At 31.9% G+C, this 26,318-nt stretch overlaps 1 protein-coding gene across 3 annotated transcripts in view; it reads right to left on the reverse strand.

Annotated features, from left to right (window-relative positions):
- Positions 1-26,318, reverse strand: part of RALGAPA1 (Ral GTPase activating protein catalytic subunit alpha 1) — a 307,831-nt gene that overhangs the window by 151,704 nt on the left and 129,809 nt on the right. For 2 of the 3 annotated variants that reach the window (XM_051977984.1, XM_051977983.1), the window contains 2 exons: positions 12,807-12,974; positions 9,670-9,794 (listed from right to left, as the gene is read on the reverse strand). In XM_051977984.1, the coding sequence (XP_051833944.1) occupies positions 9,670-9,794; positions 12,807-12,974 (293 nt within the window). Of the gene's footprint in view, positions 1-9,669; positions 9,795-11,447; positions 12,975-26,318 lie in introns of all 3 variants that reach the window. The other variant, XM_051977982.1, reaches the window with a different exon arrangement.

The following is a 26,318-nucleotide window of genomic DNA, read 5'->3' on the forward strand; positions in this document are numbered from 1 at the left end:
TTCAGAAATTTCTTTTGTCTTTGTCAAAACATTGTAAGAGATTTCTCTGGATAAAAACTTTTGAATTCTTGTAGAGAGCTGGAACTCTGGAGAAGTATACTTGAAACAAGGTGTTAACTCAGTGGAATTTATGAGATGATGGTTCTCTAGTTCACATATATACTTAGAACTTAGTATGGTGATGTAATAGTTCTCTAGTTCACACACATTCAATATATTGTAATGATGTAATTATGATAGGGTATTTAAACTGGGGACAAAGTCAGACTCAGGGGGAGTCAGACTGGTTGAGACTGGCAAACTATCAGACTGCTAGAGGAGACTGGGTCAGACTATGACAAAAGCCAGCCCGAATACTACAAATTATCTTTTGTATTCCATTTGGACCTTGCAAACAAACCTGAACTCAAGAAAAATTGACATATAAAAGCCAACATCAAAGAATAATTTCAAGGGTCTCAAAATGGACAAACTGTTTATGTTTTATATGTGGAAATGTAAACATAGTCATTAGTAATTGGGAAGTCCAAAAGAAACACTGGACTAGAGATTGTGGTGTGACTTTTAAAAAGCAAAACTGTGTAGGAAATGCTAAAACAGTAATTATGAGATTCAAATGAGTTGTAAGAGAAAGAACTAATACTGAGGAATTAAATGAGGGAGAAGAGCTGAAATCCTACTCACATCAGGAAGAAGTTAAAGAGGAAACAAAACATATATTTACCAAGAAGAATATATAGAACATCCTCCAAAACCTAAAAATAAGAGGAAGAGGGAATAATTGTGGATTAAAGAGAGTATGTAGAATCAGGGGTCCTCAAACTTTTTAAATAGGGGGCCAGTTCACTGTACCTCAGACTGTTGGAGGGCCGGACTATAGTAAAAACAAAAACTTTGTTTTGTGGGCCTTTAAATAAAGAAACTTCATAGTCCTGGGTGAAAGGGATAAACGTCCCCAGCTGCCGCATCTGGCCCATGGGCCATAGTTTGAGGACCCCTGAATTGTAGATAAACGGGAATGGAATAAAAAGGGAGGGAAAGTGTGGGGAGAACACTTGGAGTGGGATGGGGTGGAAAGAGAGATAAAATAATAGCAAAACAAGCCAGTGTGTAGAAGTAAAGAGGAATTAGTAGGGATAGGAAATGAAGATATACATAAAATAATAACAGGAAAAAATAGAGAAGTAATCATTTTAGACAAAGTCAAACTTACAAAAGATTCAATCAAAAGAAAGAAATCTATATTAAATGTCAGCCATATTAATACTGTTTTGATGTATATGTACAAATGTGTGTATATATCTATATAGGCATGTATATAAATATATTTTTATGTAGTTTACACATACACACACACATATTTATACAAAAACATATCCTTGCTTAACTATAGTCTGCTGGGGGAATGGAGGGAGAGTAAAAAGGAAAAACAGAATAAAGTAAAAACAAGAATTCTGGCCCATAACAAGTAAATATTCATCCTTTTCTTTTTACTCAGATGACTATTTTCATGTTTCAGAACTTCTTCACCTTTTGTCTCTACTACTGCAATAGCCTCTTCATCATTTTCCTTGATTCTACTTTTCCCTTTTTCAGTCCTTCTTATATAAACAGATCACAATATTCTTCATAAGATACAGATCAAGCATTCTGTCTTAAAATTTTTCAATAATTCCCTATTACATGCAAGGGGCAGTTTTCTACTCATAGTCTGAAATAATTTGGCTCCCACTTACCTTTCTAGATTTTTTTTTTTCAATTCTGACTTTTATTTCCTGGTTATATATGTATATTAACTTTAAAAATACACATTTCTTTATGAATCATGTTGGGAAAGAAAAATGATTAAAAAAAGCGAAAAAATCATGGTAGAGAGGTTTAAAAAAAAAAGTGAACATAGCATGTGTTGATTTATATCTAATCTCCATAGTCCTGTTTCTGGATGTAGATGGTGTTTTCTATCCAGGTTTATTGGGATTTCCTTAGATCACTGAACCAATGAGAAAATCAATCAAGCCTTTGATCATTGTATATTCTTGCCATTACTGTGTACAAGGTATTCCTGGTTCTGTTTTCTGATTTTTCCAGATCTTTCTAAAATCAGCTTTTCCATCATTTGTTATAGAACATAACATTCCATTAACTTCATATATCATAACTTATTCAGTCATTCTTCAATTAACTGGCATCTACCAATTTTTCCATTCTTTACCACCACAAAAAGAGTTGCTACAAACATTTTTGCATATGTAGGTCCCTTTCCCTCCTTTATCATCCTAGGGATATAGGACCAGTAGTAGCACTGCTGGGTCAAAAGATATGCATAATTTTATGCTCTTCAGGCATAATTCCAAATTGGATCAGTTCATAACTCCACCAAGTATGCATTAGCTTCTCAGTTATCCCACATCTCCTCCAACATTTATCATTATCTTTTCCTATCACCTTACCCAATCTGAGAGGTGAGTTGCTACCTCAGAGTTGTTTTAATTTGCATTTCTTTAATCATTTTTTCATGTGACTACAAATGGCTTTAATTTCTTCATCTAAAAATCATCTATTCATAGTCATATATCCTTTGACTCTCAATTGGGGAATGATCTGTATTCTTATTTGACACAGTTTATATAGTTTAGACATGAGACCTTAATCAGAAATACTAGCAGTAAAAATTTTTTCCCGGCTTTCTAATTCCTTTTATTGGTTTTGTCTGTACAAAAATCTTTTAATTTAATGTAATGAAAGTTGTCCATTTTGCATTTCACAATGTTCTCTAGTTCTTCTTTGGTCATAAACTCCTCTCTTCTCCAAAGATCTGATAGGTAAATTATACCTTACTCTCTTGATCTGCTTTTATCACTCTTTAAGGCCAAATCATGTACCCATTTTGACCTTATTTTGGTAAGGGGTAAAAGATACAGGTCTATGCCAAATTACTGACATATCATTTTCCAGTTTTACCAGCAATTTTTGTGAAATAGTGAGTTTTTAATCCCAAAAGCTAGAGTTTAGAGATAATCAAATAATGGATTATTAGAGTATTATTATAGAGTATTTGATTATTGTGTCATGTGTATTTAACCAATTCTACTGATCCACCATTCTATTTCTTAGCCCGTACCAAATGGTTTTGATGACTGCTGTATTATAATAGACTTTTAGGTCTGGTACTACTAAGCTACTATCCTTTGTATTTTTTTTTTCATTAATTCCCTTAATACTTTAAATCTTTTGTTCTTCCAGATGAATTTTTTTTTTCTAGCTCTATAAAATAACTGTTTAGACGTTTGCATGTATGGCACTGAACAAGTAAACCAATTTAGGTAGAGTTGCTTATTACATTAGCTTGACTTATTCATGAGCAATTACTATCTTTCCAATATTTAGATCTGACTTTGTGAGCAGTGTTTTATAATTGTGTTCATATAGTTGCTCAGTTTGTCTTGGCAGGTAAACACCCAAATATTGTATTGTCTAGTTATTTTAAATAGAATTTCTCTATTTCTCGCTGCTGGATTTTGTCAGTAATATGTAGAAATGTTGATGATTTATGTAGGTTTATGTTCTATCCTTCAACTTTGCTAAAGTTGTTAATTGTTTCAAGCAGATTTTTGGATGGTTTTCTAGGATTCTCTAAGTATATCATCACACCATTATCTGCAAAGAATGATAGTTTTATCTCCTCAAAGCCAATATTTCTAGTTCATTATTGAATAATAGTGGTAATAATGGGCATCCTTATTTCTTATTGGGAATGCATCCAGTTTCTCTCCATTACAAATAATGCTTGCATTGGTTTCAGATAGATACTGCTTATTATTTTGAGGAAAATTTTTATCCCTATCCTCTCTAGTATTTTTAATAAGAATAGGTATTATATTTTGTCAAAAGCTTTTTTACATTATTGAGATTATCATATGATTTCTGTTGGTTTTGTTATTGATATAGTCAATGAAGTTAATAATTTTTCTCATGTTGAACCAATCCTGCCTTCCTAGTATAAAATGCACTTGGTTATAGTGAAAACAATTCCTGTTGTCAAGCTGTTGTAATCTCTATACTAGTATTTTATTTAAAATTTTTGCAGCAAGTAGAAGAACAAAGGATAGTTTCTCTCTCAGATTTGTGGAAAAGGAATGAATTTGTGGCCAAAGAAGAACTGGAGTACATTTTGAATACAAAATAGATATTTTGATTATATTAAGTTAAAAAGTTTTTGTACAAACAAAACTAATAAAGTCAAGATTAGAAAGAAAACAAAAAAATTTTTTACATCCAAAGGTTCTTTTTATATAAAGGCCTTATTTCTAAAATATATAGAAATTAACTCAAATTTATAAGAATTCAAGCCATTCCCCAATTGATAAATGGTCAAAGGATATGAACAGACAATTTTCAGATGAAGAAATTAAAACCTTTTCTAATCATATGAAAAAGTGCTCTAAATCACTATTGATTGAAGAATTGCAAATTAAAACAACACCTCACACTTCTCAGATTGGCTAAGATGGCAGGAAAAGATAATAATAAATGTTGGAGGGAATGTAGGAAAACTAGGACACTAATAAATTGTTAATGAAGTTGTGAACTGATCCAACCATTCTGGAGAACAATATGGAACTATATCCAAAGGACATAAAATTGTACATATCCTTTGATCCAGCAGTGTTTCTCCTGGGTTTGTATCCTAAAGAGATCATGAAGGAGAAAAAGGGACCCACATGTGCAAAAATGTTTGTGGTAGCCCTTTTTTGTAGTGGCAAGGAACTGGAATTGAGTGGATGTCCATCTGTTGGAGAAGGGCTGAATAAGTTATGGTATGTGACTGTTACGAAATATTGTTGTTCTATAATGATTACAGAGAGACTTGGACAGACTTACATGAACTGATGCTAAGTGAAATAAGTAGAACTAGGAGAACATTGTACACAGCAACAAGATTATGTGATGATCAATTCTGATGGATCCGTGGCCCTCTACAACAATTATTTAGGTCAAATCCAATAGACTTGTGATGGAGAGAGCCATCTGCAACGCAGAAAGATGACTATGGGGATTGAATGTAGCTCACAACATAGTATTTTTACTATTCCTTGTTTGCTTGCTTTTTGTTTTCTTTTTCATTTTTTTCCCTTTTTGATTTGATTTTTCTTGAACAGCATAATTGTGGAAATGTATATAGAAGAACTGCATGTGTTTAACATATGTTGGATTACTTGCTATTTAAGGGAAGGGGGTATGGGGAAGGGAAGAAGAAAAAATTTGGAACACAAGTTTTTGTAAGATTGAATGTTGAAATCTATGCATAATTCTCGCTCTTTCTGTTGTTGTTTGCTTGCAATTTATTTTCTTTCCTGTTTTTTTTTTCCTTCTTGATCCAATTTTTTTTGGTGCAGCAAAATAACTGTATAAATATGTATACATATATTAGATCTAGCATATTTTAACATATTTAACATGTGTTGGACTACCTGCCATCTAAGGGAGGGAGTAGAAGGAAGAAGGAGATAATTTGGAACAGAAGGGCTTTGCAAGGGTCAATGCTGAAAAATTACTTTTGAATATGTTTTAAAAATAAAAAGCTTTCATTTAAAAAAAATCTATGCGGTGTGCATATATATTTAGCAGCCTTACTACTTCATTGTTTATAGTACCCTTCATCAGGATGAAATTTCCTACCTTATCTGATTAAAGACCTTTACTTTTGCTTTATCTGAGATCAGAATTGCTACTTTCTTTTGCGTCAGCTGAAACATAAATTCCACTTCAGCATTTTACTTTTACTTTGTATTTATCTCTCTATTTCAAAGATGTTATTATATATAGTAGGATTCTGTTTTTTATTCCTCTCTGCTGTTCACTTTCATTTTACGGGAGAGTTCATCTCATTCACATTCACAATCTCAATTATCAGCTCTGTATTTCCCTCCATCCTACTTCCTCCAACCTGTTCCCCTTTAGGAGTGTTTTGTTTTTAAACCACACTACCCTCTATCTGCCCTCCCTTCTATCACCCCTCTTTCCTTCTCTTACTCCTTTTTCTTCTAGTGTTCCTGTCCTCTCTTCTATCCAGACCCTCCCTTTTCTTTCTCCTTTCTTCTCCTACTCTTTTACAGGGTAAGATAAATGTCTACACCCAATTGAATTAACTGAGTTATTCACTCTTTGAACCAAAACTGATGAGATTAAGTTTCAGACAATGCTCATTCCCCAACCCCTTCTTTCTCTCCATTGTAATAGGTCTTTTGGGTCTCTTCATGAGATCTAATTTATCCCATTATACCTCTCCTTTCCTCTTCTCCCAATACAATCCTTTTCCCACTACTTAATGTCTTTTTTGATACCATCCAATCAGAATCTGTTCAAGAATCATATCTTCCATCAATTTGATGCCCTCTCTAACTGCCCCAATAACAGTTCTCAAGAGTTACAGATATCATTTTCCCATCTACAGTTGTGAACAATTTAATCTTTAAATAATATATATTTTCCCCCTGCTTATCTTTTTATGTTTATTTTGAGTTCTATGTTTAAAGATCAAATTTCCTATTTAGTTCTGGTGTTTTCAATAGAAATGATTGAAAGTTTCTTACATCATTGAAGATCAATCTCTTACCCTAAAAGATGATGCTCAGTCTAGTTGAGTAGTTACTTCTTGTTTGTAAGAAACAAGTCATTTACCTTCTGGAATATGATGTTCCAGGCCCTCTGATCCTTTATTATAGACATCGTCAGATCCTGGGTAATCCTGACTATTATTCTTTGATTCTTGACTTGCTTTTCTCTGACACCTTACAATATCTTTTCCTTGCCATTATAGTTTTAGAGTTTTGCAACAATGTTCCTTGGGATACTTGTGAGATATCTTTCTGGAGGTTCTTGATGGATTTTTCAATGACTATTTTCCTGTTTCTAGTATATCAGAACAGCTTTCCTTGATGAGCTCTTGAAGAATGCTATTCAGGTTCTTTTTTTGGTCATGAATTTTCTTTTTGAGACAACTGGGGTTAAGTGACTTGCTCAGGGTCACACAGCTAGGAAGTGTTAAGTGTCTGAAGTCAGGTCTTCCTGACTTCAGGGCTGGTGCTCTATTCACTGTGCCACCTAGCTGTCTCAAGCCAATGATTTTTAAATTGACTCTCCTGGATCTAAAAAACTGGATTTTCCAGTTCAGCTTGTTTTTTTCAATGAGGTATTTTTACATTTTCTTCCATTTTTTTCATTCTTTTTAGTTTATTTGACTGATTCTTGATATTTCATAGAGTCGTACCTTCCATTTGTCCTATTCTAGTTTTCAATGTGTGATGTTCCTTCAATTAGCTTTTGTATTTTTTTCCATTTGATTAATTCTACTTTTCAAGGTGATTTCTTCATTGGATTTTTTTTTTGCATTTGGCCTATGTGATTCTGAAGAAATTGATTTCTTCAGTGGGTTTTTTTTTTTTTTTTTTGCATTTGGCCAATTATATTTTTTAAGCAATTGCCTTCCTGTTCCAAGCTGTTCACTCCTTCTTGCATACCTCTCATTTCTTTTCTCACTTTCTCTTCAATCTCTCTTTTTTGCCTTTTAAAGTCTTTTATGAGAACTTCCAAGAAGGCTTTTTGGGCTTGAGAGCAATTCATATCACTCATGTCTGAGTTGTTATTTTGGTCTTCCCTGTCACCATAGTAACTTTCTTTGTTCAAGGTTCTTTTCTGTTTTTTGCTCATTTTCTTTCCTTTTCTTTCTATATTCCCTCCTTTTTTTTTACCTTTATGGTCGAGCTCAGCTCCTGAGGTAAAGGGAGAACTGTCCCAAGTTTCCTGTGTAGCTCTGAGCCTTGGCTTTGAGCACAGAGGCCCCTTGTGTTTGCAGGGAGTAGCTTTGCCTGCTCTTTCCAAGAAACAGCCTGGTTTCCAATAATTTGCTGCCTGAGCTGGGACTAGAAATTGACCCACTAGTCTGATCCATTACTAAGCCAGAACCAAGGGTCTCACTTCTGATGTACTGGGATTAAGTCCTCTGACTTTCCTAGACCCTGAGCTGAACTGAACACCCTTGTGAATTCCCCCAGTGAGACTGATCTTTCTTGAACTTTTTTTCCCAATCTATCTTGAGCTGGAGAGTGGTTTCAATCCATCAGATTCTATTCAGAAGCTTGGTTTCATGTGGTTTTTGAGGGAAACTGGGAGACCTAGAGCAGTTTCCTGGCTTCACTTCACCAACTTGGTACTATATCCCTGGAAGTCCTAGACTTATTTTATTTAACATTCAATCCAAAAAAAACTAACTAATATTCTCAAATTTTAGACCTTTTTATGCCTAAAATAAATTTCCTTCTCATTTCAACTCTTAGAATTTCTTAACTTCCTTCAAAAATCAATAAGAACTCTCCCTAAAATTGTTTTGATTATCTTCATATATGTTGCATCTCCTTTCCTTCATAGAAAACAGATGTAAGTTCTTTAGGAGCAAGGATTATTTTCTACCTTGTATATTAGGTCCTAGAAAAGTCTCTTGCACATAAGTGCAATAAATATTTATCAAACTGGTAATACAGCAGAAGAAAGTAAAGAGTGTTCATTTAAAAAAAGAGGAGAATTAGAAAGAACACTCAAAAAAGGAGGAAGTGGTTGACAGTGTCAAAAGCAATTGAGGTTAAGAAGGCTGAAGACTAAGAAGAGGTCCTTGAATTTAACAATTCACTGGTAAGCTTGGAGAGAGCACTTGCAGTTTAATATTATAGTCAGAATACAGACTATAATAAGTAAACTTTGGCTTAAAAGGAGGTAGTGATAGCTTGAGGTCAAGTTGTCAAGTTAAAGGTTTTTATGGATGGGGAAGACATCTGACCTTGTGAGAAGATAGCAGCAAATGACATAACAGATAATGAAAAAGTGGATATGAGAGAAAGAAAATATTGTTAAGGAGTAACTCCTAAAAGAGAAAGAAAGAATTAGGATAGAATATATAAAGAGAAAGTTCATAAAAAGAAAAGAGTTACATTTTCATCAGAGAATGGAATAAAAAGGAAAAGAATGATGTTCTTTATTTTCCCCAGAAAAACTTTTCTCAATAGATCAAGGTTCTCCTTTGAGAAGAAGAGAGAAATGGTTTGGAACAGATGAAGTAGGGAATGAAATGGAGGGTCAATTAGGAAAGAATAAAAGCACTGCCTTAGAAATATCTAGATGATAAATGAATTACCAAATTTGCAGTGGACCCAAGAAGCACAATGACATGACTTTCTCCAATAGTGTTCAGTATCACATAATTAGAACCAAAGGAATACAGATTTAGAGCTGGAAAGGATTTGAAAGGTCATATAATGCCACAACTTCATTTAACATCTGAGGACCAAAGCAAGTTTTCGGATTTCTGTATAAATTGGTGAGATGAATGAGATCAGTATAGGTTCTATCATAAGGTACCTATACAACTGGAACCTGAGAAAGCACAATCTTTACTCCTTATGTCTTTTATCTTAGGTAAGTAGAAAATTTTTATTTTTCACTTAATAAAAAGTATATATTGATTTGTCTTTAATGTATTAATTTATAAACACATAGAAAATCTTAAAATTATCAATTTTGAGATCACTTTTTAATGTATTCTTTCATAAAGTAAGATTTTACAGATCTTCTTTACTCTCTTACTAGCATAAACAAGATAAATTAAAATACGCTTACCAAAGTATTACCACTACGAAGTCTTTCAGCTATAAACTCATCCATCAGGTCAGGAACATTAGCATTGCTGCTGCCAATATCACTGTTAAGAAGGTGTAGTTTTTGACTCACATCCTCTTTACTGGCTAAAAATAAATGAATAACTAAATATAGTAAGGAGAAGCAACTTAATTTTTTTAAATTTAAAGCAAAATACTTTTTAAAATTCCAATATTATATCAATTACTCACCAAACATGCATTTAGGGATAGTTTTCCTTTCTTAGATTTAATTATAAGATTAGTAAATCTAACACTTACTTTTAAACTAAGCAGATGTTAGTCAATCTCCAGTATGATCTTAAATAGCAAGAAAGCTTACAGGTAAGCACTAGATGAAATTGGGTTAATGTTGGCTGTAAAGATACCAGCATACAACTCTTCCTCCCTGCCTCTTTTGTCGAAAATAGCCCTAATAATTTGTATTTCCATTTTTCTATAAATATCTCCATAAGAAATATCTCATTTTTGATATATTAAAAACACCCTGGGATGTTTTAAATTGATGACTTTATAATTTTATAATTATGACACAATATAGAAACTACTCTCTATGCAAGTCCAAAATGATCAATGCTTTATGAAAAAGCTGTTTACTTATACAAAGGTCTCTTAATAATTTACATTTTCTATATTTTAAAATACAATAATCAGTAGGTATATCTTGTTGCCTATATGAAATCATTTGCATATTTCAATTTTACTAATTGAATGTTACAAATTATATACTATAAATATTTTCCTCTAAACATTTTAAAAATCAGTACATTATATTGCTATTAAACTACATACGTAAAACATTTTAAATTAAAATAACAAAGTGGTCAGAAATCTTTTATGAAACATAATTATTTTACTGGCCTGTCTATATTGTAACTAAGCTTCTAATGACTGCCCTAAGGTGATATCAATGACTCAATGCTTTGTAGAACATTCTAGTACTTAGGCTAAAATAACCAAATTAATAATTTTTTTTAAACTTTCATATTTTCCCATATTGGTGAATTTATTTTAATTTTGAACTAAGATCAGAGAAAACAGCTGCCATAATAATGCATTTTTTAATTTATCTGTAAAAGTTTGATATTTAGGTAATCAATAAACTTTCATAAATGTTTATGCTTATTCAAAATTTCAAGAAAAAGCAATGATAAAAGCTTAATGAATGTTTACAAATGGTTTTAAAAGAAACTCAATCAACACTAAGGTTTTTAAGAAATAATATTAGCTTCAATAACTTAATGAAAATTATCTGGGACTGGTTATATAACCTGGATATCTATTATGTCTAAAAACTTCAAAGTATTTTTACTCCCTAAAATAAGGAAGAAAACTAAATTAATCAAAGTAAAAATAACAAGTCATTTGGGAAAGAAAAAAAAAAAGTATGATGCATGTCTGAAAGACTCATTTTAAAGGCTATATGGTAGGCAATAATATTTATATTTATTTCTTTGGATGGTCATTAATAATTTCCTGTCTCTTCCTCTTCCCTAACTTGATGCTCAGCAGCAAAGGGGTTCAACTAAATGCCTTAAAAAAGGAAATTAGTAATTTATAAAGTAAATAAAAGATATTTTATGCTGGGAAATTCAGATGGGTAAACATGCATGCATAACCAAACAGAGAGAAAGCAGTGACCATCCCAAAGCTTCTTGATTGCTTATAGCTTGCTTCAGTTGCATTAAGCCAAACTGATGCTGTCTTTCTCCTTTTGCGCTCTGCACAGTTAGTGCTCACCTGCAGCTTTCCTTCCAAAATAGCCCATTACATGACTGTACAGATCCCTCAGTGGAGCCTCTGGTGGCACTCTGTTCTGCCTCTGTGGGGAAACATTTGCCTTCGGCTTCGAAAGAGCATGTACAACAGTTTTATAAACGCCACCCAGGGATCCCTGTTGTAGTCCTAACTCATGACTTGAAAACCTAAGAATAGTACGACTACCTGAATGATTAACTTTCAAACTTTCTTGTTTTAACATGGTTGCATGTATCTCTGTGGATTCTTTAACTGTTTTACTATTTATTGATGCTGTACTCATTATATCCAAAGGTTTGTATACACTAGGTTTGACTACTTCTGTGGTAATATTTGAACTAATATTAGCATTGGTGTCACTGCTACTAGTACTACTGCTACTGCTGAAGCCACTGAGCTTACGTAGTCTTGCCTTCCATGGAGCTTCTTTATTTTCTAGAGGATTATAAAACTGAACAGATTCAGTAGATGGTCTAAAGGTAACATGGACACTATTTCTTTTCTTAGAAGTATTTCTCATGATTTTGGCCCTACAGCTTACTGTTTCAGAAAGGCTCCTTTTGGTTGGAGAAAGTTTACAGGTATCCATAATGTGAGATACTTCATAATTAACTGGAGATTTTAATGGAATTTTCTTGACACCCAAAATACATGGAACACTAATTTTTTCATTAATGTGGATACCTTTAAGTTTTTCAGTTAATGTTATGTTCACACCTATATCTGCTTCAGTAGTTGTTTGTCTGTGAAGATATCTTTTTCCTACTTTATCATAGGGACAACTTGATTCAGGTTCAGTGTAGACTTGCTTAGATTTATCAAAAGCCTGAGATCTTGTGAAATCGTATGATTGATTACATGTATTGTTACTTATGAAATCACCTGCATTTTGTTCTAAGTGAAACTCCATGTTCTCCACTATGGCTATACTAGGGGTGCTGTCTTTTGGTTTAACAGTCTGATCTGCATAATCTAATCTAGTATATAATTTCTCTTTACTATTTAATGTAATCACTTCTTGAGAAGTTGCAAGTCTGCCTAGATCAGAATTACTATGATTTTCTTGTTTTTCCTTAAGATATTCTTTAAGAGAAGAAAGAAGATCATCATCTCCTTCAAGATCACTATATTTGATCTGTTCAAATGCTGTATCTGCAAGTTCTACTGGACCTATTAAATGACAAAGATGGTCATAAATGCTATCACCAACTTCCAGAGAAGACTCTCTACTATTAGAATCAATGATGCAGCTTTCAGTGGATCTAGATATTGTAGAGGTCTTTGTGGAACTTTGCAAGCTTGGCGCATGACGGGATGAACTGTCAATGACAGGAACTGCACCTTTGGCTCGTTCAACAGTGAAAGGCTCCAAGATGTCAGAGGTGCTACTGCTTCGTGGCAATGGCTGTTCCTCATTCAAAGTACCAAAAACTTCATTTCCAGTGTCCTCACTTTGTGAAAAATGCCTGACTCTAGTTGTCCGGGGAAGTATTTGGGCATCATCAATGTCTATAAAACAGAAAAATTATGTATTGTGGGCATCACATACACAAGCATTAATTTCATTCATATACCAAATACATGTTTTTAAAATGAAGAATTTAGATTTGTTTGCATAGGAAATAAAATACAATCTAGTAAATACAAACATGCTAGTGAATTTATTTAAATATTAAATATGAATGGAAACAAACAAGGACAACAAAATTTTTGGAAGTGCAATTAAAAGATAGAGCTGTGCCAATAAGTCAAATAATTAAGAACTCTGTCATGTCAGATTTTCCTTATATTCAGGTTCTAAAGCAGAGAAAATGAGAAAATCTAGTTCTCCTAACTCCAAATTTAATAGATCTTTTAATCCAAGATGTACATGGAAACATTATGGTATAGGATCTGTAAGCTTATTGAAAAACTTAACATATTTAAAAAAAAAAAGTAAACAAAAGAGAATAAATGTATTATCAGCTTCCAAATCCAGGAACATACCAGAAAAAGAAAACAAAAACCAAAATCACATTCAATATATTTCAGTACCTAGTGGCCATATATGAAAAGAACATTGGAAACTAGTATTCCCAAAAATTTCTGGAAATTATATAATAAGCTTTATTGGCAAGATTATGGCCATTAAAAATAAAAATAAAATGCTTTTTAAAAAATCCTATTACTGTATTAAGTAAAGGATTCCTAACTTTTAGGCTTTCATAGTTTCCTGTCTTAGGAGAAAAAATGAACCTTAAAAAAAAAAAAAAAAAACAGTATCTTCTTAGAATGAAAGTTAGCCAATGAAGAATAAAGATTATCAAGCACCATCTACAAGAGGACAAGGATGCAAATTAGAATTTGAAATGCCTAAGAAAGAATCAGATGATGATATACAACAAGTTATGACTAGTTAAGTGGCTAGTTTGTCATCATCAATGATAAGATAATAACTGATCCCGCTGGAGCTCATGAAATCATCAAGAGAAAAAAATACAAGAAAAAAAAGGAATTTAACACAATGAAAGTTTATGGGGAGGAATCATGCACTTAATAATAAACAAGGGTAAAAATTCATCTACGGAGACCGAGTATAGATGAGACAGGCAAGAGAAGAACAAAGAAAGAGAACAGTATCCCAGAAATTAAGGAAGGAGAGATTATCCAGGAAGATAGAATGGTCAGCGGTAACAAACTGTGAATAAGAATTCAGAAAAAAACAATAAGTTCAAAAATTTAAGACATTTTTGAGGACCCCGGACATCAATTTCAATTGAGTGACAAGATTTGGAAGCCAAAGTACAAAAAGTTGAGAAATGAGAGGAAAAGATATAAAGTAACAAGTGTAGAAAACATTCTAAAAATTTGGCCATGAAAGATACAGGATGGTGGCTGGAGGGGATGGAAGGATAAAGCAAAAAGTTCCATAAGGAATGAGAGAAGGAAAACTTGGATATGTTTCTAAACAGAAGGGAAGAAGACAGTTTATAAGGACAGACTGAAGATTAGAAAGAGAATGGACAGGGTGAACTTGGAAGAGGTAGGAGTAGGAGATGAAAACTAGGACTTGAGCAACAGTAAGAGTCAGAGCAGGGAAAGGTCTTAGCAAAAAGCTACCTTTTCTTCAGCAACTGAGCAAAAAATATAAGGTCCATTTTTGGTCCAAAATATGTATTTTCTCAGTAAGAAGTAATATATTTTGCTGAGAGGGAAGTGATACAGGTACTGTGGGGGATTTCAAAAGAAGGCTATGAATAGCTATTAAGAGAATGAAAGTTAGCCAATGAAGAATAATGAAGATTATCAAGCAGCTAGCTACATAGATATTTGATATAAATCAGATGCAAATGGAAAGGTCCCACCACTTTTTTCTAGAAGTGTTCAGAAACACTCAAGTAGAATAAATGGTAAATACTGAAGGTAAATCCAGTGTTAGAATGTGACAAAGTATAAGTGGCAATAGGATAAAGCAACAAGGGATTCATGGACAGATTTGCAGTTGAAGTGATCAAGATTATAAAGAGGAAAAAAAGAGGCCACAGTAGAGATGATAAAAGTTGGAGAAAAGTAAGTACATGAAGAGGAATTAGAAGCCATGATGAGGGGGGAAGAAGTTTGGGAAGAGTGAAGGAGAAGAAGAGATCAAAAGATAGGAGATTATGATCAGAGAGAGGAACATTCTATATCAGTTGAGTTATAGATGATGTAAGAATGTATTCATCACTATAAGTGATTGAAGTGAAATGAAGATATGTTACAAAAGTTGGAGGCTGAGAAAATGGAACAAAGAGCAGGAAATTCAAAAGGAAAGCCTTGGATATGAAGGTAGAGAGTTTGGTGGAAAGATTGTGAGCAATGTGCTAACAATTCCTTGAGAAAGAGAGAATGATTTGGAGACTAAGAAACTAGACAATATGAATATGTAATGATTGATATAGATCAATGAAATGAATCTCAAAGAAAGAAAGACTGTTGAGTGATGGTGGCAAAAGATGACGGAAGGAAGTAACAATGAAGATTATGCTAGCTAGTCTTCCTAACCCACTGTGGTAAGAATATAAGAGTATCCAGTACTAGAAAAAGTAAATTGAGATATAATGACATAGTGTCTTCTGGTAAAGGGAAGTTATTATGAACAGACTAAATAGCATAAAATGACATGGCATAATAAACAATCTACAAACAATGAACTAAATCCAAAAGTCACAATGGAAAGGAATTCCTAGAAGGGATGTACTGTCGAGGAATGCGATAAAGATGAAAAGTAAGGATAGATAGTTGAGTCAGCAAAGAGTAATTTTGAAGCACAGCAATATGGAAAAAAGGCACTAGAAGTTTCCAATCAGAATGAAAGATCAAGTTCTATACTCTCTGGCAAGACAAGGCATGGTACTGATCATTTATTAAGGATTTAGTATGTGCCAAGTACTGAACATACAAATGCAAGCAAAAAGAAAAATAGTCCCTGTTCTCAAGGAGCTCACATTTCTAATTTGAGAATGGGGAGATGAGAAGGGTTACACAACACATAAGAAAAGAAGGTGAAAAGCAAGCACTAAGGGTGATAAATGAAGGTACTAACATTGGCAAAGTCAAGAATCATAGGCACAACCAGGAAAGGAGTGAAACATGGCTGGTCTGGGGATATACTCAAAATAGAAGCCCTTTAAGGAACTGACCCTTAGGAGAAGGGGATTGGGCAAGTGGAAGGATATTCCAGGTTTAAGAGGCACAGTTTGGGGGAGGGGAAGGGAGAAGGGAACACTATAAGAGAGGAAGGAGAGTAGCTAAATCAGGGTTTCATTATAACTGAAGACTAAGACTGCTTTACTATGGGAAGAGTGTTATCAGTTTCTACACTCCATACCATGAATCACTAAAGAGCTGAATGCAGAACCAACATGGTACCTGGGGTCAATAAATGAAGCTATGGGAATATTGAAAATGAGGTAACAACTCATCAAGAAATGATTAAGAAACTGATAAGTAAACAAAGACTAAAACTAAATCCTATATTCTAATCCTATATAGTATGTGTGATGGAATGAAATGTGTAACCAATCTGGAAAGATAAGCTAGAGCCAGACATTAAAAAGTTTCATGTAACAAACAGAGAAAATTACATTTTATCACTGAGAAAATAGTCCTGTGCAAGGAAGTGACATGATCAATATGTATTTTAGAAATATCAATTTAGTCTACTTGGGTATTCTGACACTTGGGATCTCTGATGAATCTGTTTTTAAGACCTCAAATAGATGCTACTATCCTGCAGGCTGTGTCTAGCTCCTAGATGCTCAAAATCTATTAGGCTTAGAAACTTTTTGGCATTACAGGGCTTTTATATAGATGGCAGATGGAAAATATATGGGACTAGGATGAACGCAAGCTTAGCACCAAATCTGTACCTTTATTCCAAGAAAGCAAAAGAAGACTACTATATCCAAAAGCTGCCCTGTATACGTGGGAAATTCACTTTGCTTCCAAGTTCTCAGATGCATAGGGTCAATTTAAAAACAAATTTTTAACATACTATTCAACTAAAGTAGGGCAACCATCCAATTAATGAATCTTAGCAACACATAACAAAAAGTTATCCAGAAAATTTTGATTATCATATGAATATCCTAGTATGCTAATGCTTGCTGGGGGAAAAAAAAAAAAAAAAGGAGTTTTAAACTTTGTCCAAACATAAAGTATATGTTATTTATATATATTTTCTGCATTAACACTGTAGAGACTGGTTTATTTTTAAATTTTAATGTTTTAGATTTTCTCAATTAAAAACAAATATTAATGTTTACTTTCTACACTTTTGACTTTCAAATGCTTTCCTCTTCTTTTCCCTCTTCCATCACTGAGAAGGCAAACAATTTAATAAAGGCTATATATATATATAGTCATGAAAAACATATATTTCCATACCAATCATACAATGAAAGAAAAAACAGGCAAAAAAAATCAAGAAAAATAAATTAAGTAAAATAACAGCATGCTTCAATCTGCTTTCAGACACCATCAGTTCTTTCTCTAAAAGCAGATCACATTTTATAGCATAGGTTCTTCAGAATTGTCTTAGATTTTTCTATTGTTGGAAACAGCTAAGTAATTCACAGTTGATCATTACATAGTATTGCTATTACTATATATAATATTCTTCTGTTTCTATTAACTTCATTTTGAATCAGTTCATGTCTTTTTCTGAAAATATACTGCTCATTATTTCATATAGCACAACAGTATTTCATCACAATCCTGTATCACAACTTATTCAGTCATTTCCCGATTAATGGTAATTAATTCTTTGCCATGATAAAGAGGAATACCATAAATATTTCTGTTTGTATAGGTTCTTTTCCTTTTTTTTTTTTTTTAATATTTTTTACTTAGTGGTGGTACTGTCAGATGTAAGGATATCTAAGAATATCATTTTGGGAATAGGTCCAAATTTGTTTCCAGAATAGTTTAACCAGTTCACAATTCCATAAAAAAATGCATCCTTTTCTATTTTTATTTATTAGCCAACAGATGTAACAAGTGTGAAGTGATACTTTAGAGTTGTTTTAATCTGCATTTCTCTAATCAAGAGATTTAGAGCTATATGACTATAGAGAGCTTTCTTCATCTGAAAACTGACTTAACAATCCTTTGACTATTTATCAATTGAGGAATAATATATATTATTGAGTTATTTGAATCACATTTCTATATATTTGAGAGATAAGAACTTTATCAGAGAAATCAGCTGTAAAAATTTTCCCCAGCTTTCTGCTTTCCTTCTAATCTCAGCTTCATTGTTTTTGTTTGTATAAAATGTTTTATTTAATGTAATATTTATATTCTTTAACTCTATCTCTTGCTTGATAATAATTTTTTTCCCTTATCCATGGATGACAGAGTAAATACTCCCCTAATCTATTTATGGTATCACACCTTATGTCTAAATCATATACCCATTTTAGTACATAATTTGGAGATCTATCATGGTAGATGGTATGAGGTATTTTTTGCCAAATAGTGAATTCTAATCTTAAAAGCCTGTGTGTGTATGTATATATATATATATATATATATATATATATATATATATATATATATATATTTTAATCAAACACAAGATAATTATGGTCATTTCCTACTGTATATTGTGTATCTAATCTTTTCCACTGATCAACCATTCTTTTTTTTAGGCAGTAGCTTCACAATACATTTTGAGATCTGATATGACTAGGCAATTTTTTTTTGTTTCATGAATTCCCTTAAATATTTTTGAGTTTTTGTTCTTCCAGATGAAATCTATTATTATTCTTTCTAGCTCTATAAGATAATTTTTTAATAATCTGATTGGTATAGCATGAATAAATATATTAATTTTATGTGTATTTTATTTTATATTCTGCAACTTTGGTAAAGTTGCTAATTATTTCAACTAGGTTTTTTTAGTTGATTCTTTGGAATTCTCCAAATATATCATCATATTGTGTACAAGAGTGATAGTTTTATTTCCACACTGCATATTCTAATTCCTTTAATTTTTTTTTTCTTCTCTTACTGCTATAGCTTGCATTTCTGGTACAATATTGAATAACAATGGTGCTAATGGATATCTTTGCTATACCCCGGATCTTTTAGCTTATCCCCATTAAAGATAATGTTTGCTAATCATTTATTCCTATGCTTTCTAATGTTTTTTAATAGAAATGAATGTTGTAATTAGGTGAGATTTCAAGGCCATTCCAGTAGACTTGTGATGGACAGAGCCATCCACACTCAGAAAGAACTACAGAGTCTGAATGTACATAAAAGCATAGTCTTTTCACCCTTTTTGTGTTATTGTTTGTTTGCTTTTTTCCCCCCTTTTTGATCTGATTTTTCCCACAAACATAGGGAAATATGTTTAAAAGAACTACACATGTTTAACTTATATTGGATCACTTGGTATTTAGGGGTGGGGGGAGAGAGTGAGTGAGGGAAAAAAATTTAGAACAATAGGCTTTGCCAGGGTGAATGTTGAAAACTATATTTGCATGTATTTTGAAAAATAAAAAGTTATTACTACTTTATTTTTTTAAAAATGAGTGCTGTATTTCATCAAGTTTTTCTGTACCTACTAAGATAATCATATAATTTTTGCTACTGATGTTGTCAATTATGCTGATAGTTTTCCTAATATTAAATCAGCTCTGTATTCCTGGAATAAAACTCATCTGATTATAATGAACAATCTTTATGATATATTGTTCTAATCTCTTTAATAGTTATTTAAAAATTTTTTCATCATTATTCACTAGGAAAACAAGAGTTTTCTTTCTCTGTTTCTGCTCTTTCTGGTTTAGATATCAGTACCATTTTTTTTGTGTCATAAAAGGAATTTAAGATTTCTTCACTTATTTTTTCAAATAATTTAGAATGAATTGTTTAAATATGTGACAGAAGTCACCTATGAATCTATCGGGTCCTATGCATTTATTCTTAGGGAGCTCATTTATGTCTTGTTCAATTGTTTTTTCCTAAGACAGAGTTATTTAAGAATTCTATTTTTCCTCTTCTACTAATATGGGCAACATATATTTGTAAATATTCAACTATTCACTTAGATTTTCAGATTTATAGGCATATAATTGGGTAAAATAGCTTTCCTCTTACATTGGTGGTAAATTTACCTTTTTTATTTTTGATACTAATGGGTTTTTACTGGGTTGTTTTTGCAATGAAATGTTCTACAAAGAAATTCATCCAAATGAAATGACCAATTTCATTCAAATAAATTTTACTTTTATCTCTCATCTATTCCTAGTTATAGTATGTATGTGAATACACATACACAACACATGTACATGTGAACATATATACATGTGTGTTCATGTGTATGTCAATATACTTGAACAAATGCGCATGTAACTATATACATTACTCTTTCTTTCTTTCTTTCTTTCTTTTTTTTTAAGCAGAGGCAATTAGGGTTAAGTGACTTGCCTAGGTTCACATGGCTAGGAAGTATTAAGTGTCTGAGGCTGGATTTGAACTTAGGTCGTCCTGACTTCAGGGCCAGCACTCTATCCACTGCACCATCTGGCTACCCCCTCTATATTCTTTTTTATATATATCCTCTATATTCTTATCCAATCTCCTGTTTAACAAACTGTCATTCCCATCCTATCAATGATCATACCACCTTCCTAATTTTGTCCTCTCTATCTACTTTCCCTATCCAAACAAATGGCCTTTTCTCAGTCCTCATTCTACTTGACTCCTCTGTAATCTTTGAAACTGTCAATTACCCTGTTTTCCTTGATGTTATCTTCTCTCTAGATTTTAGAGACACCACTCCTCAGTGCTCTATGTTGAGTCCTCTTCTCTATTTTCCCTTCACTTAATGATCTCATAAATTTCCATGGATTTAATGATATCTTTAAGCTAATAATTCTCAAATCCAACAATTTATCCCTAACCCCTCTACTAACCTTCATTCTCACATTTCCAATTGTCTTACAGACATCTTAAACTCAACATTTCCACTATCATACTCCTAATCACCCAGGCTCACAGCCTAGATTCCATCTTCACTATTTTCTCATACTTCCATTTTCAATTTGTTGCCAAGAACAATTAATTTCACTTTTGCAACATCTTTCCAATATGTTAGTAGTTTCCTCCCTTTGATACTATCACCCTTGTCAACTCACACCTGGATTATTGCAACAGCCCAAATACAAAATCCTCTATGTAGCCTTCAGACCTCTATAATAGAGTTCACACCTATTTTTCTGGTTCTTATACTTAAAATCTTCACTCCATCATCTCCATGTTCTCTTCAGACCAGTGATAATAGTCTCCTTGCTATACTCAGTCTTATCCTGACGCCAGACATTTTCATTGGCCCAAATTGCTGTCTCACCACATTGCTGTCTTCTGTTTTCTTTGATTTTCTTTAAATTCTAATTAAAATCTTACCTTCTGTATAGGAAACCTTTCTTGATCCTTCTAAATTTTACTAACTTCCCATTGTTGATTATTTCCTATTTATCTTGTATAAAGCTTATTTGCATATATTTACATATCTTTCATTAGAATGTGAGCTTCTTTAGGATAGGGACTGTATTTTGTCATTCTTTATATCCTCACTGCTTAACATGTTTATTGTCTAGTACATAGTAGGTATTTAATATTTATTGACTTCCCCATTTTTATTAAGACAACCATTATTTTTCTAGTCACTTGGCTTTGCAATGTTGATTTTTTTATTCTTAACTCCCAAGTCTCATTCACTCCACATACCTAATCAGTTGCCAAATTTTGTTTTTAACTCCACAATATTTCTAGCATTTCTCTCTCTCTACTCAAATGGTCATGATACTAGTTTCAGAAATCACTTAAACTACTGTCATAGCCTTCTAATTGATTTTTCTATTTTAAGTTTCACCTCTCTCCAATCTATCCTCCACATAGTTGGCAAGTATAACATGGCATATCATATTGTTCCTCTAATCAATAAACTTTAATGTTTCCCTATTGCCCTTAAAATATAAACTCTACTGTTTAGCACTTAAAATTCATCACATCCTGTACTGGCTGTTCCTTACCCTCACCTTCTCACCTCAACTAGAAAATAACATTTTCATCCCTGCCTCTCATTATCCTTGTTTTCTTAATTTCCTTCCTTCTTCAATTCAAAAGCATCACTTTCTATCTACATGAAGCCTTTCCAGCTCTCCCTAATTCTTAAAGTTTTTCTTCCCAAAGTTGTGTTGCATTTATTTTGTATATACACTGTATATATTTATTTACATAAGTGTTGTCTTCTCTAGTAGAATTTGAGTTCCTTGAGGTCATGAATGTTTTTATTTTTGTCTTTGTATCTTCTGTTTTTAATAGTTTATTAATGATTACTTTCCAGCTCTCCCTAATTCTTAAAGTTTTTCTTCCCAAAGTTGTGTTGCATTTATTTTGTATATACACTGTATATATTTATTTACATAAGTGTTGTCTTCTCTAGTAGAATTTGAGTTCCTTGAGGTCATGAATGTTTTTATTTTTGTCTTTGTATCTTCTGTTTTTAATAGTTTATTAATGATTAATATGTGTATATTTGGATTGCCCCAAATTGACCAAAAATTCCTTAAGGACAGAAATAATATTTTATATTCCTTCACAATGTTTATTGAACTCTAAAATACAATAAGGGAAGAATAAGTAACAATTAAGACAAAGTTCTTCTATTTTGGGGATTTTCATGTTACTTAAATCCAACATGATTTCTAAAAAATATTTTATAAGATGGTTGTATACTATTAGAAAATAAACAGTTCTTTAAACATGAAAGGGGATCATTTAATTGTATCAACTTGTTAATGAATATCAGAACTAGAGTAATGATAACATATTTATCCAAAGTGTCCTTTGCATGACAAAAACAGTTACTGGTTTTAATATAACAGTTAATAGCAAAAATTAAATCAAATGATTTTTCCTAAGAGATAAAAATACCAGAATATTAATGGATGCTCTTCTGTCAATACAATTTCTCTTAAGAAAATTTTAACTTACACAAATTTTGAAAGAAGAAAATAAATGTTAAAATATAGTGCTCATTAAATTTAGTCAATATATGATTATAAAAAATGGAAATGGTAGGAAATAAATCCAAAGTTTCAACTGTCTGATTTTGGGTGAGTTTTAATTAATTGTATTTATTACACCTATTTAAATTTAAACTTGACTAGATTTAAATATAAAATTTAACATATTTAAAATTAAATTATCTCAAACTTTTAAAGTTAACACAAAAAGGAAAAAAACATAGACCAACATTTAAAAATAAAACTGGAATAAAAATTAGTTACAGAATCAATATTTGTGAATTTTTAAACCTGTACTATATAAAGATGGAGTCTTATGAATATATAATGTAGCATATTTTGTGTTGATGTTACTTGGTTTTGAATCTTTTTCTTTTTAAATCTTATTACAAAAAAAGGTCATTGGGTAGGTGTGAGAAGTGTTATAATCAGACATTAATTTAATGTAAATACAAAAAGCATCAAAAGCATATTTTAAGGGGTCAGCTAGTTGTTACAGTGGATAGAATACCAGCCCTGAAGTCCGAAGGACCTGAGTTCAAATGTGGGCTCAGATGCTTAACACTTCCTAGCTGTGTAACCTTGGGCAAATCACTTAACCCCAACTGCTTCAGGAAAAAACAAAACAAAATACTTTAAGGACAAAAAAGAAGAAAACAAAATTTGTGCTGTGGCAAAAATTAGGTCATATCTGAAATAAAAATTTGCCTTGCTATCACTCATTGCAGATGTTTATTAAGAGAACCAAGGATATCTAATAAATTACTGAGCATAACAGGATAAATGGACATTTTGTTTTATATAACTTAAGATAACAGCTTTATAAGTACTAAAGATCAATGCATTACAAAATAATAAATGACATTCACATACTATTTTAAATTTTGCAAACTATTTTACATATATAATTTCATGTTAAGTCTCACAAAAATATTTTAAGGTAGATTATAAATAGATTGTGCTGGCCCTCTTTTCTTCTCCCTTTATATCACCTTCACTTAATCTCATAAATTCCCATAGACTTAATAATCTTTAAATTAATGATTCTCAAATTCAACAGTTTATCCCCAATCCCTCTACTGACCTCCAGCCTCCTATTTCTGATTGTTTTATAGACATCTTAAATTCAATATATCTACTATTGTTAACTCTATTTTACAGATAAGAGAACTGATGCTCCTACTTGTATCAAAAGAAAGTCACAATGTCTTCCTGAAATAATTTAGTTATGATATTGCTTACATCAAATATAAAAGGTATATCATTTTCATAAACATTAAGCCTAGAAATAATTAATCTCTCTTAAAACCACTCTATTTTACAAACCAAAAAAAAAAAAGCCAAAATGATTTGTTCACCTTAGCTTGAAAAACTTAATCCAAAATTCTCTTCATAAAATGAGAGAATGAAAAGTAGACTTTGACTAAATCTTAAGAAATCTCAGTTTCCTTAATGAAGTTCTGCTTGTGGCTTTATTTCTAAATAATAAATTAAAACTAACTCCCCTAGCCATTTCTTTTTTTGAGAGAATTAATATTACTAAAATGTCACATCTTAGAAGGAAGCTATGAATATAGGAATATATAAAAAATGGTCATTTTAAGTATTATTTTCAATAGCATTACATGAGAAAATGTCTGACTTGTATTATTTTGAAATGCCTGTTATGTTGCATACAGGTTAGTTTTTATAGGAGTTAAACATTTCATTTTTTAAAAATAAAGAAAAGGTAGGTTATTCACCCAGCTAAAACTAGAAACTGAATATATAAAGGAGACAGTGCTTAAAAACAAAAAAAGTCAACCCAGGCTAGTGGTAATGAAGATAAACGCCAACATTAATCATTCACGTTTATTTAGAGTTTCATACACTTACAAAGTACTTTTCTCATAAAACCCTCCTATTAAATACAAGGAGGGGTGAGCTGAAGCCAGCTCAAATCAGAGACAACTGTTAATTTTTTTTTATGTATGCATTTGTACCCGTAAAATTAACAAATGCTACAACAAATCAAGTCTTTTTTGTGTAATTGTCTAGATTTAAGAAAGTGATGGAGATGTTAATAATTCATCATTAAAAAAATATAAAAAGTATGTTTTGTGTGTGTGACCAGATATATTTTCACTGGCTGTCCACATGCCTGGAAAGCTCTCCCTCCTTTCCTCTGCCTTCTGGCTATCATTAATTCTCAACTCAAATTTCACCTGCAACCCCATCCACCCCCAAACTCCATTTTGGAATAAACTTTGGGTCCTGAAATATAGTTCATCAAGCTGTTTCATAAAGATAATTTATATAATAAAAGAAAAAGGGATTTAATTTCAGAACAATAGCAATCCAAGCAAGATATTCAGGAAAAACTATTCCTCCAACTAAACTATTCCATCCAATTAAAAATATAAGGACATTCAATGAATGTTCTCAAAAAGTCTTACTATCTTAAGAAACTATCCTAATTCTATTAACAATTTTAATTCTATTAAAATCAATTAAAATATGTTCGCATATAAAAATAAATGACAATCTTTGCATCATAATCCTTTCCTACAGACCACCTTCCCATAGGAAGGTTTTCCTTATCTCTTTAGATAAGGAAAAAAAGTTAAGCAAAAACATTTGGTGAAGAGTGACCTTATCTGAAAATGTAGATAACATCTGTCTCTCACAGCTTTTAAATGAGGGAAGAGATATGCTTCATGATCTTTACTCAACTTTGTTTTACTGATTTTTCCCATCTATTCAGGTACAGTACAAGTTGTTCTCTTGATTCTGCTTATTTCTCTGTTTTCATAAAATTGGTTTCTCTGAATTGTTCATCTTAGTCATTTCTTATCATACAATAATATTCTATTATATTCATATAGCAAGATTTTTTATCTCCAACTATTCCATAATCAAGGGGCACTCACCTTGTGACAAGTTCTTCTGCTATCAACTTTAAATGTTGCTATTAATGTCTTGCTGTGTTCATGATATTATCTATTTCTTCTGCAGTTTATATGTCTTTTTTTTTTCATTTTTCTAAAATAGTCAATAAGCATATATAAGCTATTAGTTCATAATTCCATTAAGACACTTGATATCTTGGATCTTTGTTTTTGTCTCTGACTTAGGAGTATACATCTTTAGTAGTAGAATGATAGACCAAAAAATATAGTCTAGTCATTTTTTCTTTAATTGAAATTAAGATTAAAATCCAGGATGTTTGGACCACTTCACAGCTAATAAAAGTACATCAATGTGCTTTTATAAGCACATTTCCTCTAACAAAAAATTATTTCCAACTTTTGTA

Source organism: Antechinus flavipes, chromosome 2, assembly GCF_016432865.1.
Source record: "Antechinus flavipes isolate AdamAnt ecotype Samford, QLD, Australia chromosome 2, AdamAnt_v2, whole genome shotgun sequence".
NCBI classification, from domain to species: domain Eukaryota; kingdom Metazoa; phylum Chordata; class Mammalia; order Dasyuromorphia; family Dasyuridae; genus Antechinus; species Antechinus flavipes.